The 14420-nt window shown below is 41.4% G+C and overlaps 1 protein-coding gene across 2 annotated transcripts in view; it reads right to left on the bottom strand.

Annotated features, from left to right (window-relative positions):
* SVOP (SV2 related protein) overlaps window positions 1-2336 on the bottom strand; it is an 80294-nt gene extending 77958 nt beyond the window's left edge. Inside the window, exon 1 of one of the 2 annotated variants that reach the window (XM_023241512.2) lies at window positions 2025-2321. In XM_023241512.2, the coding sequence (XP_023097280.1) occupies window positions 2025-2059 (35 nt within the window). In that variant the 5' untranslated portion in view covers window positions 2060-2321. Of the gene's footprint in view, window positions 1-2024 lie in introns of both variants that reach the window. The other variant, XM_023241511.2, reaches the window with a different exon arrangement.
* Between the last annotated feature and the right edge of the window lie 12084 nt (window positions 2337-14420).

A 14420-nucleotide genomic window follows, 5' to 3' on the forward strand; every position in this document is an offset into this window, starting at 1 on the left:
ACAATTTTAAGCTTTCAGCATAGGGAGCCTCTACGTATTTTTATAAATGATTTTTTTAGATGTAATAATAATATTAGTTAGTATACGTCAAATGCTTTGTGTTTGCCAGGCATTCAGCACACGTCATGTCACTGGGTCATTACAGCAACTCTGTGAATCAAGTACCATTATGAGCCCCATTTTATGGCTGGGGAAATTCAATCTCAGAAAGGTTAAGTCACTTGCTCAGAGTCAGATAAGCAGAAAGTGGCAAAGTCAGGATCTGAACTCAAGTCTGTGTCACTCGAGAGCCAGCGATCTTAGTATACAATTTGGCCTCTCTAATGGATAATACATGTATTTGTCCGTTAAAATATCAGGGAGAACAATCAAGAAACTTAACCTGCAGTTTGGGAAGAGAGAGACTTACTTTTTATTCTTGAGCTTCTTTTTGAACTTTATTTATCCTCCGTACAGATTCTATTAGTGCCTTATATTGTACATTAGTATAAAAACTAAATTAATTTTAAATTTTAAATAAATAAAACCCTCTGATTATTTTTGCCTTCTTTTTGAATTGAAAGAATTATCACAATAGTGTCATGTCTATACCTGAGTCTCTGAGTAATCTGCAAAGTTCACATGCTCTGACATTTTTTGAAAATTTATCTCAGTAAACTGCAGATCCAATATATATTGTATTCCTATTCTAGGTACTAGACTTCATATTTCAGTTTCTGAATTACTTTTTATTCTGCGATAATAGGTTGGTTTTTGGACATATTTATTTTCAACGAAAGTAGTATGTTTCCCTTAAGAGATTTACACTCAGATGTGAATATTTTTACGTATTCATACATTGACCTCTGGAAATTCTAACACTGAGCATCCTTTAGCATTTGTGAAATAACCCTACATTACATAAGATACCCTGTTTGTGGATCAATTAATAAAGACGTAAAAGAATAATTAAAATTTTAAAATGAAAATTAATTTTACACTGATTGAGAAGTAAACATTACAATACCCTTCAGGTTCAGAGCCTCAGAGAGCTGTATCAGTCACACTAAAAGTCACTTGGGAGAATTTCTCGGTGGCTTAGAGAGGAAAAAAAATTTTAAGTCAAGAAAACACACGTATACTAACAATGATGTATCCTTTCCAACAAATCCAAACAATGCCTACTTGTATCATCCAAATAGCTGGTGCTTCTAAAAATTAAAACAGAAATCCCTGTTAATGCCCCATCTCATAGTCTTGGGATTTGCTTAACAGATCACCATCGGCTTGTAGTAGGAGAAATCTGTAAGCCCCCTCTACAAGGCCCCTGTCCTTTCCGTTGCTTGGTTTTATTCCCCCAAGATTCTCAGAGCAAATTTGACATTCCTTACAAATTCCCACCCTCTAGCTTTGTATTCCCGATGTTCTTGAGGATAGCCATCGACAGTGAGTCCCACTCTAGCTGGCTGTTACAAAAACCTTTTCATTCAGAAGAAGGCAAGAGGTTTCAGCGACCGTGCACAGCCCTCTCATTCACACACTTCATAAACAACAAGACTTTGCCCAAGCCTCCCCTCTAGGAAGGTATTCCGGCTTTTTAGACACCACTTTGCAACATCGGTATCATTCCCTTCCCAAAGACCTTGCAGAAAAATTAGGGATTTCACAGCCTTGGAGAAGGGCTGGGAAAAACCGATGTCATTGCATACGGACTCATCAATTCAGTCCACATTTCAAAACAGCAGCTAACGCTTTCTTAAAACACAGACCTCAAAAATCCCTTTAGGATCGCGAGCAATTAAAAGGGAAAACATAACACCCCTTGTTCCCCATAAGACTCTGACGGATCTGAAAAATAGAACTGAATCAGAGATACAGAGGCTGGGCTCCTGGAGTAGGAAAATGGCTTGTCTCCTCTGGGCCTAATTCTTTCCTCTCAAACAGTTCCTTTTCAATTCAAGAAGCCATGCAGAGATGCCCCCTTGCAGGTTTTCGTTTTTTAAAGGAAAGCCTGTCTGCCTCGCACTCGCCCCCATGATACTCACGGCAGCTGCCTTAGCTGGAATAAGTCCTCCTCCATGTCCGCGCTGCGCCAGGACGAGCCCTTTTCATGGCCCTTACATGGTGTTGGTGGATGGCTCGCGGTCGGGGTTTCAGCACCGGGGTGCTGGACAGCTCCCGCGCCGCTTCCTCCCTCGGCGGCAGCTGTTCGGGGGAGGGAGCCGCCGGGGACCAGCCCACGAGACAAAGCCGCCGCCGCCAGGAGAGTGGGCGGAGAGGAGGAGGCGGAGGGCAGAGCAGGCAGCGCGGGGAGAGGGGGCGGGGAGAGCCCTTCTGGTTAGAGGAATTTACAGGCTCTCCGTGGTTGGTGATGTTTTACTGGGTGCCTATAGGGCACACCAGCCTGTGAAATGGCTGTCGAGGTACCAATGAGCGCTCTTCGGCTGACGCCGCCTCTCTAAATGTTTATTTGTAGGGATTCGTTTATGTTGTTTTCAGTTCGATATTCTTGAAACCCAGGCTGGTATAGCACATGAAGGGAATGAAACATGTAAAGACAGTACGCATGAGTTAGGGTACTGTTTATTGAGCACCTACTGCATGCCAGGCATTGTAATAGGCACTGGGGCATATGCGAGACGACAAGTTAGGCATGTCACTGTCATCGGGGAGCTGCCAGGTCCAGGGAAATGAATCAAGAAAAAAAAAAAAAAGTTAAATATGAGGAGGCCAAAGATCACACACTTCATTCATTCGGCAAGCATTATTGATTTCTATAGCCCTGACACCGGGGAATCAAAGATTAATAAAACCAAATCCCTGCCTTCAAAAATCCTCCCTCTCTGTTTCACCATTCCCCTCCTGCTAGAATAGCTGCCCTATTTAGAACTTAAGCTCCATAAAGGTTTGCTGATGCACCCCAAGGGCCTAGAACAATAAAACTTTATTTATGGGCACCGAAATTGGAATTTAATATCCCTCACTAAACTCAACCCCAGGGTTTTACATTGTGTGCACTCAATAAATGCTCCTTAAACTGAAAACAAACCGATCTTTCATTCAGGTGAGTAGGGATTCAGTATCTATGGTAAGCCACGGAAAGCCAGGGAAATGGTTTCTACTGGAGGTGGCAAGTTGGAGGCGCCCTGGTAGGGTGTCCAACTCATCCTGGTTTACCCAGGACCCTGAGTTTTAGCACCGGAAATTCCAGGTCCTGGGAAGCCCTGAGTCCCAGACAAATCTTGACAGTTGTTTACTCCACAACTGTAAGGTAGATCCACACAGAGATGTGTTTTGAGTAGTCTGAAGGGTTAACAAGAATACTTTAAAGATAAAGACTTAAAATTATGAAACTCTTAGAAGAAAGTACAGGAGTAGACCCTTAGCACCTTGAGTTAGGCAGTGGTTTCTTGGACACAATACCCAAAGCACAAGTGACAAAAGAAAAAATTAGATACGTTGGACCATATCAAAGTTAAAAGCTTTTATGCCACAAAGGACACAATTAAGAGAAGACAACCCACGGCACGGGAGAAAATAGTTTCGAATCATATCCCCGATAAGAGACTTACTTCAAACAACATAAAGAACTCGTCCGACTCAATAATAAAAAAGACAACAACATAATTTAAAAACGGACAAATAGGGGCGCCTGGGTGGCGCAGTCGGTTAAGCGTCCGACTTCAGCCAGGTCACGATCTCGCGGTCCGTGAGTTCGAGCCCCGCGTCAGGCTCTGGGCTGATGGCTCAGAGCCTGGAGCCTGTTTCCGATTCTGTGTCTCCCTCTCTCTCTGCCCCTCCCCCGTTCATGCTCTGTCTCTCTCTGTCCCAAAAATAAATGAAAGTTGAAAAAAAAAATTAAAAAAAAATTAAACCGGACAAATAATAACTTGAAAAAATGCTTAACATCGTTAGTCATGAGGGAAGTGGAAATCAAAGTGACCAATCCCACCATGCCCGCCGGAATGGCTAAAATTAAAAAGCCATCCCCTCATACACGGCTGCCGGGAAGGTAAAATGGGGCAGCCTCTGTGGAAAACAGTTTGGCAGTTTCTCAAAAATGGAAACACTGAGTTATCTCATGACCCCCGTGATACCACTTAGAGGTATGCGCCCATCAAAAATGAAAACGCAGTGCACACAGACCTTGTGCGCAAATGTTCATGGCATCATTATTTATAATACCGAAAAGTGGAAAACAACGCAAATGTTCATCAGCTGGTCATCAAATTATATGCTTAAAAAGAGCAAATTGTGGGGTAGGTAATTGCGTTTCAATAGAGCTGTTCTTTTTTTTTAAAGATAATAATTTTTTAATAATCATAAAATTTGGCTTCCAAGTTGTTCAACAGTTGAAAGGAGAGATTTCGCGTAACAGGATCACAAGCTTCCTGGGGAAGAGGGAAGTTGTGTTCCTCAACCATTGGTCTGCCTTCTTCTCTGGCCACTAGCGACTGGGGCCTCCAGGCAGCCTGCCGGGCCCTATCAAGGCTGCAGTCCGCCTACAGCAAGCTTCCCACATTTAGATTCCCTCCCTGCTCTCTGGAGACTTTGGAGGCACACCCCCCCCCCCCTTGAGAACTGGGAGAACAGTACTTAGCACATAACAGGCAGTTAAAAGATCTTACAGAATTAATGTTTTCTCTGCTTTCTTAGAAATATGGTTATAGTTTTCTAAAGCAGTGGCTTTCACCTTCGCGTGTCAGTCGGTAGCCCCCCAGAGGGCTTGTTAACATGCAGATGGCTGTCCCCCACCCCCAGAGTTTCTAATCCAGCAGGTCTGGGGCAAGGCCTGAGTGTTTCCGTTTTGAACAGGCTCCCCGGTTCAACACTGACTCTGTTGGTCTGGGGATCATAGTGAGCCCCCCTGTTCTAAAGTTGTATCTGGGTTAGATCATCTGCCAAGAAAAATACGACCCATGTTTGTTCAGACCTCTGATCTTTGAGACATCCTTGAGCAGATATGAATATTATAAAGGCAGTTACTTCCAGCTAACCACATTATCCATCTGTCTGGGAAATGGGGGCATGCCAAAAGCCAGATGGGTTTTACTTCACATCAGAGTAATGCATCACGATCTCTCACCTCAGATTCTTAAAACAAATCAATAGGGGCTGGAATAAAGACTGACAAGCTGCCCCTTAGCCTGAGATACTGACTATACAATTGTGTGTCGTGTACAAGTGGTTCTCCTGTCAACTGTGTTCTAAATCCTCTTACTATTATTAAGGTAATATTCCACTAGTTATAAAAATGGCATTTAATTTTTAAAAAGGAACTTGTGGATTTAAATTCATAAATAGATTTGTATTTTTTTTTTCTTTCTCTGAAACTGGATAAAAAACCGAAAGGGGACAGTAGACCTTTGGTGGTAGATCCCTGGTCTGCTAGCCAGGCTGGTAGGGTGGAGTTCCACCTGGAGTCATTCCCAGGTCCCTGGCATTGTGCGGGGAGCTGTTAATTACCTACTGACTTTACCCTAGGAGCCAGTAGAAAGGGAAGGCTTGGCTAGGAGGTTAAGCCCTGTTAAAAAATGTAAAGGCTTACAACTTCAAAGAGTCCCTTGGTCATCCGTCTCATTCTCCTATGAAGTACAAGATGTCTAATCTACAAGGAGAGAGGCCTGAAGAGGGCAGAGAGAACTTGTTTTTTCCTTCAATCCTGTCCTCTTTTTCTTCCTGCATTTTGGTAGGCTGGCTCAAAAGACCAACTCTAAAGCTCTCCTAATAAAACCATGATCCCTCAGACATTGCGTTGCCAGAGGGACATAAAATAAGCAAGAGGTAAATGTGAATCAGCAGGCAGGACGCCTATCGAGACCTGAGGACGAGATTATCAAGCAGAAGCAGTTCAAGGTATGAGTCAACATGGAAGAAGTGATGGTCTTTTCTCTGCAGTATTGTGACTTGTATTTTCAGTCTCTTTCATTCAAAGTGTTTCCTAATTTCCCTTGTTAATTCTTCTTTTACCTATTAATTATTTAGAGACGTTATCTCATTTCCGTCGGTTTAGTGATTTCCCAAATTTCCTTCTGTTACTGATTTCTAATTTCATTGCATTGTGGTTGGAGAGCATACTTTGCATGGTTGCAATCTTTTTTAAGTTCACTGAGACTTACTTTATGGTCTACCATATGGTCTATCTTGGAGAATGCTCCATGTGCACTTGAGAAGCGAGTGTATTCTGCTGTTGTTGTGGGGAGTGTTCTATAGATGTCTGCTAGATATGGTTGGTCTACAGTGTTGCTCAAACTTCTCTTTCTTGGATGATTTTCTGTCTGGTTGTTCTACCCATTATTGAAAGTGGGGTATTGGAATCTCCAACTCTCCTCCTCCTCCTCTTCCTCTTCTCCTCCTCCTTCTTCCTCTCCTCCTCTTCCTTCTTCTCCTTCTCCTTCTTTTCCTTCTTTTCCTTCTTTTTTTTAAGTAGGCTTCACACCCAGCAGAACCCAACACAGGGCTTGAACTCACCACCCGGAGATCAAGACCTGAGCTGAGATCAAGAGTCGGATGCTCAACTGACTGAGCCATCCAGGTGCCCTTCCAACTATTATTCTTGAGTTGTCCATTTTCCCCTTCAATTCTGTCCTCTTTTTCTTCATGTCTTTTGGGGCTGTGTTGTTAAGTGTGTGTATGCTTACAATTGTTATATTTTCTTGGTGCACTGACCCTTTTCTCATCATAAAATGTCTTTCTTTGCCTCTAGTAACAATTTTTTTTTGTCTTAAAGTCCATTTTGTCTCAAATTTGCATAGTCACCTCAGCTGTCTTTTGGTTACTCTTTGCATGGCGAGACCTTTTCCATTCTTCTACTTTCAACCTATTTGTGTCTTTGAATCTAAAATGAAACTCTTGTAGAGGTGCCTGGGTGGCTCAGTCAGTTAAGCATCTGACTTTGGCTCAGCTCATGATCTCACACTTCATGAGTTTGAGCCCCACATTGGGTTCTGTGCTGACAGCTCAGAGCCTGGAACCTGCCTTGGATTCTGTGTCTCCCTCTCTTTCTGCCCCTTCCCTACTCACACTTCGTCTCTGTCTCTCTCTCTCAAAAATAAATAAGCATTAAAAAATAAATAAAATGAAATGAAACTCTTGTAGACAGCATACAGTTGGATCATATTGTTTTATCCATTCTGTCAATCTCTGGATTTTAGAGAGTTTAGTCCATTTACATTTAATGTGATCACTGATCATGTAGAAAACAAATTATGTTTTATGTCTATTTAGTTCCTCAATTCCCCCCATCATTGCCTTGTTTTGTGTTAATATATGTTTCTAGTGTGCTGTTTTAATTCCTTTGTCATTTCCTTCACTGTATATATATTTTAGTCATTTTCTTAGTGGTTTCCTGAAGATTACCATTAACATCTCAATACATAACAATCTAGTTTGGATTCATACCAACTTAATTTCATTATTCTACAAAAACTTTGCCCTTGTGTATCTTCATTTCTCCCACCTTTTAAGTTGTTATGATACAAATTACATCTTTTTTTTAAAGTAGGCTCCATGCCCAGCACAGAGCCCAACATGGGGCTTGAACTCATGACCCTGAGCTCAAGACCTGAGCTGAGATCAAGAGTTGGACACTTAACTGACTGAGTCACTGAGGCACCTCACAAATTACATCTTTATGCATTGTGTGGGCACACAATGTTCAACATAGATTTATAATTATTGCTTTATGTAGTTTCCTTTTAAGTCAGAAGACAAAAATGAGTTACAAACAAAAAACACATTTTTCCATTTTTCATATTTACCTTTGAGTACCAAAGTTACCTTTGAAAGTATCTTTACGGATGCTCTTTATTTCTTTAGGTGGATTTGAATTACTAACTAGTGTCCTTTCATTTTATCTTTATTTAAAAATTTTTAACGTTTATTTATTTTTGAGAGAGACAGAGACAGAATGCGAGTGGGTTGGGGCAGAGAGAGAGAGGGAGACACAGAATCCAAAGCAGGCTCCACGCTCCGAGCTGTCAACACAGAGCCCGAAGCCGGGCTCGAACTCACGAGCTGTGAGATCGTGACCTCAGCTGAAGTCGGACGCTCAACCTACTGAGCCACCCAGGTACCCCAGTGTCCTTTCATTTTAATCTGAAAGATTCCCTTTAGTATTTGTTGCAGGGCAAGACTGCTAGAAACAAATCTCAGTTTTTGCTTATCTGGTAATATCTTAATTTCTCCTTCATTTTTGAAGAGTAGTTTTGCCAGATGCAGAATTCTTGATCGACAGTTCTTTTTTCTTTTAGGACATTGAACATATCATCCAACTGCCTTCTGTTCCCTATGGTTTCTGATGAGAAATCAGTCGTTAATCTTTTGAGATTCCTTTTGTTTGAGAGTCACCTCTCTTTCTGCTTCCAAAATTATCTTTGTCTTTTGACAGCTTAATTATGTGTCTAGGTGTGAATCTCTTTGAATTGATCCTCCTTGGAGTTCCCTGAACTTCTTGGATGTGTAGAATTTATCCTCCTTGGAGTTCCCTGAACTTCTTGGATGTGTTTCCCATCACATTTTAGCCATCATTTTTTCAAATATTTTTTATGCCCCTTTCTTTTTCCTCTTTTCTGGGATTCCTAAGCATGTGTTACATGCTTGATGGTGTTCTATAGATCTCTAAGCCTCTGATCATTGTTCTTTCTTTATTTTTCTTTCTGTTCCTATAATGGATAATCTTGATTGATCTATTTTTGTGTTCACGAATTCTTTCTTCTGCCTGCTCAAATCTGTTGTGGAGTCCCTCTAGTGAATTTTCCATTTCAGTTAGTCTTTCAAGTTCATAATTTCTATTTGATTTCCTTTTATAATTTCTATCTCTTTGTTAGCGTCCTCTATTTGGTGAGACTTTGGTCTCATTCGTTCCTTTAGCTCTTTGAACCCGTGTGTAGGGAAAACCTGCACAGTTTTCCTGAATTGGGAAAAATCCAGCTCTCCTTCCAGGATTGCTCTTGTACTTTTCACGCCACTACCAAACTCACCACACCTCTGTCACCAGATTTCTCATACCATGATTTCCCACACCCACTGATTCTCTGCAACACCAGCTGCATGCCTTACGATGTAACTCAATCCTGACACTGTCTACCTGGAGAGAATGTCAGATCCCACGGATGAAGGGCTCAGTCCCACAAAACTGCTTGCAGCCCACTACAGATACCATCTGCAATTAGTAGGTCTCCACGTTACCCACAGCTTCTGTTCGACTTGGCTAAGAATTGGAGGTTCCCACTACCCCCTCCTCTGGTTCACGGAATTTGCTAGAGTGGGTCACAGAATTCGGGGAAATAGTTCCTTACATTCATCAGTTTATTAAAGGATATGGATGAACAGCCAGATGAATAAATACATAGGGTGAAATACACAGGGTGAGGACTGTGAGGGTCCCATGTGTGCAGGAACTTCTGTTCCCACGGAGCTGGGATGGCTTTGCCAACCTGGAAGCTCTCCAAACCCCTACTTTTGGGATTTTATGGAGGCTTCTTCATATAAGCATGATCAATTATTAAGTCCTCCAGTCCCTCCTCTGGAGGATGAGGGGTAGAGCTGAAAGTTCCAAGCTTCTAATCATCCAGGAGCCATCCAGAGCCCATTCAGAATCACCTCAGTAGAACCAAAGACGCTCCTGGTGCTCGTACCACTTAGGAAACTACAAAGGTTCCGGGAGCCCTGTGCCAGAAACTGGGGGCAGATACAAACACTTTGGAAAACTATCTGGCAGTTTCTTGAGGCAACGTGCTAAGGTCTTACAGGACTATTGTTTGAACAGGAGTGGGTGACTTTGAATGCCATTCTTACCAGGGAAAAACAAAGAGAGGAATACAGTTACTGTTTGACAAGACATAAATTAACATCAAATAGGAGGAAACATACACGATTAACCATATCCGAGTTCTAAAAGGCCTATAGAGGCTTGCTAGTTTAAGAGGGTGAATATACACAATGTACGAATTGATCAGCCATATAAATTAGATAATGATGACTGCGTCTGCTAATTGCAAAATTATTTTTATAAAAGACTACCTAGGAAAGGTTAAATGTGGTCTTATTATGATTATTATCAGGATCTGAGGTAAGATGAGCCTAAAAGCTGAGTTTTAGGATCCCCCGGAGACTGGAGATCAACCAGGATATGAGTTACAAACGTTGCAACAATTCAGAACTATTGCATAAAGAAAGGCAAAATTTTACATATAGTCTTCTCTTAAAAATTGCTTTTCTTTCCCCCGTTCATGCTCTGTCTCTCTCTGTCTCAAAAATAAATAAACGTTAAAAAAAATTAAAAAAAATTGCTTTTCTAACTAGAAGAAATAAATGATCAGTATAGAAATTCAGATAACATGCAAAAGCGTTCAGAAGAAAATAAAAAATATATATTACTATATACCACAAAGAGATTACCAGAGTTACTACTTTGGGAGTATACCTTCCAATCATTTTGTGATGCAGGGACACCCATACATAAATATCTTTTTACAAATTTGAGATCATACTGATCCTACGATAGCTTGCTTTTTCACTTTTTTTTTTTTACAAGTTTCTAATGAACATTTTTTACCAGAAGGGATGTCAGTTTTGATACCGTTTCCCCTATGTTTTTCAGGTTTTAAATTTTTAATTATTTTTTGAATAAATAATGCATGCCCATGGTACAAAAGGACGAAAGGATGTCTTTCCTTGTCCTCAGTAACATATTTTCCTTACAAGAGGCAGGCTGTGTTCCCAGTTTCTTTATTAGCCCTATATTTACAATCACTTAATTTTTATTCTCTCTTGCAAATAACAACATTCCATTTCATTGTCCTGCACCTCACTGTTCTCTCTCAACGTCTTGGAATCTTAGAACCTTCCTTGTCAACCCACAAAGAGCTGGCTCATTATTTTCATAGTACACAGTACTAAGCTGTGTGGAGTTCCCATAATTTTGCTGAATATTTAGATTGCTTCCAATCTTTGAGTATTAGCAATAAGGCTGCAATAAATATCCTTATTCTTGTGTGTGTACGGTACCTACTTAGGTGACAGAATACGCAGATTTTTAATTTTTCTAAGTAGTTCAAACTGTCTAGGATGGAGATAGTCATTTACTCTCCCACAGGGATGCCCAAGAGTGCCTATTTCCTGATATAGTCGACATCACTGTGTGTTATATTTTTCATGTTTCCAATCTGATATACATTCTATCATCCAATCTGAGAATTCTAGCAGAATTCTATTCAATTCAATCCAATTCTATCAGAGAAAGGGAGAGACAGAGACAGAGAGATCAATTTTAAGGTATTGGCTCACATGATTGTGGAAATTAGCAAGCCCCAAATATTTTGGGTGGGCCAGCAAGGTAGAGACCCAGAGTAGAGCCAATAATGTAGTTCAAGTCTGAAGGCCATCTACTAGCAGAATTTCCTCCTGCTTGGGGGCCATCAGTCTCTTTGTTCTCTTCAGATCTTCCACTGATTGGATGCAACCCACTTATGTTAGGAAGGCTAATCGATTTTACTCAGAGTCTATAGATTTAAATATTAATCTCACCCAAAAAGACTCTCACAGAAATATCCGGAATAACCAAATATCTGGGCACCAGGACCCAGCCAAGTTAACACATAAAATTAACCATCACACCCAGGGAAAAAGATGAGTTGCCTAAGTTCACGCAGCCAGCCAGATGGAAGTTTCAGTCTAGATCTAGAACCAAGGATCTCTTTATTTAAGCCCAGTTCACACCTGTAGTCTTAATATTATTAACACTACATTTGACTCCCCAAAGGGTCCAGTTTGAGCAAAGAAACCCTTTTCACCTCTACTTAACATTTAGAAATCTGAGATGATGCTTATCAACTTCACCCCATCCCCTTCTGGCCCTGGGGTCAACCCATAACTCATCTGGGGAGTTGGCTGATATGAGGGCCAACTGTGTGGTCAGAGGACTTCTGGGAAAAACGACAACAACAGGAGAGGAGGGCAGGAGAGTGCTGGAGTGCTGTTTGAGGGAGAATGTACCCATTTTTGAGTCATTTTGTTGTTACTGTTAGGTTTTTTGTTCGGGGTTTTTTTGGAGGGGGGGGTAGTCTTACGAAGCAACCACAGCTTGTATCCTTCTGTTTTTATTTTCTCTGCCTGGAATAAAAAGCAGGTGTTTCACACTTGTGAAAGGATTGTCTTGGTTTTCCAGAACAGGCATGTAGACCCAAAGCCAAGGAGAAAAGACACCAAATGCTACATAATCTACCTTGAGAGAGTTGCCAACCAAACCCAGCCATTTGTGCCAGTCCTGCCCTCAGGGTTTATTAAGAGGTGTTGGGTCAGTGTGGCTTTTGAGGAGAGGGGCACTGAGGTCTCTACTAATGAGAGTACTCCAAGGAAAAGTCTGTGTCAAACCCTGTATCAAGTTGTAAAGGCTGGAACGGAATTCAATACCTTTTTAAAATCAATCAATCAATCAGTCAGTCAATCAGTTAATTAATTTAGAGAGCAGGGGAAGGGCAGAGAGAGAGAGAGAGCCCCAACATGGGGCTCGATTTCACAAACTGGAAATCATGACCTGAACCGAAATCAAGAGTTAGATGCTCCACTGACTGAGCCACCCAGGCGCCCCTCAATGCTCTTTTTCAGAGTCTACCTATGTGGTAGGAAAATACAGCACAATGATAACTTTTTAAAAATACTAAAAAGGCTCTCGTTTGGATTCCAGATCTTTCTTGTGGCTTTGTGTGACAACGCGATCACAATTTCTGAAGTCTGCTTTCTGAGACACAGGGGAAGTAGGAGAGAAAGTGGGAAAGGTATTCAGAGCTAGACTCCTCTCTCTCTCCGGGTCACTCCCTCCTCCGGAGTCTGGGAGAAGACTTTTGAATCACGTTTGAGTTTTAAATAAGAAAATAAACAGGACAGTGATTTAAATATTGAAATGAGATGGCAGTGGCTACAAAGTTGCGTTATTTAGCGACCTACTCCTTGGTGTCAAAGGAGCAAGACTGACTGTAACAGGTGGGGGCAGTTGGGAAAACACCGCTTGGGGTTTTTATCCCGTGGAGGTTAGGATCTCAAATAAGCCGTTTACCTGCAAAACAATCCCAGCAACTGAAAGATGCCTAAGGCTCTGACAGATGACCTTGTGATCTCCCAGGATGCTGCAAATCCTTGATCTGCCTGATGGGCGTGAGAGCGGGCACTGCCTGGTTTCTGGGAGCAGTGTTATCAACCGAAATTAGTAATTTGTCTTTATTTTTAAGAACTTCTATTAGTCAATGACAGCCGCACCCATGCTGGTCAGATGAGCAGCAGAGGTCAGGCTGCAGGCATTGTTAACTTCATGGAATGAGGAGTACAGATCTTCCTTGACCTGTGATGCGGCTATGTTGCCCTAAACCCATCATAGGTGGAAAATATCCGAAGTCAGAAATGCATTTAATGCACCGACCCTACTGAACATCACAGCTTAGCCTACCTACCTTAAATGGACTCAGAACGCTTAAGTGAGCCTACAGTTGGGCAAAATCATTTGGGAGTCTTGGATTTTAAAACTTTTCTCACTCTTGGTCAGTGGTTGCTAGGGTTGAAGGTGGGCGGAAGACTGGACTACAAAGGGACAGGAGGTAATTTTGTGTGTGGGGGGGGGAGGTTGTGGGAAGGTTCTATATCATGGTATCGATTGTAGTAGTGGTTACATGATTATGCATTTGCCAAAATTCACAAAACCAAATATAGCTGAGTCTTACTGTATACATTATACTTAAAAGGAACCCGACTATTTCTCAATTTTAATTTGTAATAGCATAAGCATAGTTAGATATAACCCACATGAACAAAAGCTCTCAATTTTTTTTTCAAGCTCAATTAATTTTTAAGTATACCAAGGGGTCCTGAGATCAAAAACTTTGAGAACCACTGAGCTAAAGCATTGATTTCTGTACTAAAGCAGGTGCCATCACTTGCTCTGGAGTTGGAGAAAGTGATTAAAAGGGAGGGCACACATTCTCTCTGGCTCTAATGCTGAAAAGCTGTGTTGTCCAACGTGGTAGCCACTGGCCACGAGAAGCTATGGAGCGCATGAAAAAGGAGCTGGTTCAAATTAAGATGTACTTAGACAAAAAAAAAAAAAAAAAAAAAAAAAAAATGTAAATGATCTCATTAATAATGCTTACAAAGAAATGACAATATCTTGGACATATCGGGTCAAGTAAAAGCTATTGCTAAAATTAATTTCAGGGGCGGGCGGGGAAAAAAGGAAAAATAAAATTAATTGGATTTTTTTTTAAACTTTCATGTGGCTATTAGATCATTTAAAATGTGACCTTGGTTATATTTCAACCGTACAGCGCTATTCTGGGGACACTCAGACTTCCCTGCCAATCTCCTTTCCTCCATTTACAAGCTACTTGTAAGCATCGTGGGTCTCCTGGGATGTGAAGTGTGGGTCATGATACGGGTGCTGTGAAGGCTGA

The sequence above is a fragment of the Felis catus genome, chromosome D3, assembly GCF_018350175.1.
Source record: "Felis catus isolate Fca126 chromosome D3, F.catus_Fca126_mat1.0, whole genome shotgun sequence".
Taxonomy (NCBI): Eukaryota; Metazoa; Chordata; class Mammalia; order Carnivora; family Felidae; genus Felis; species Felis catus.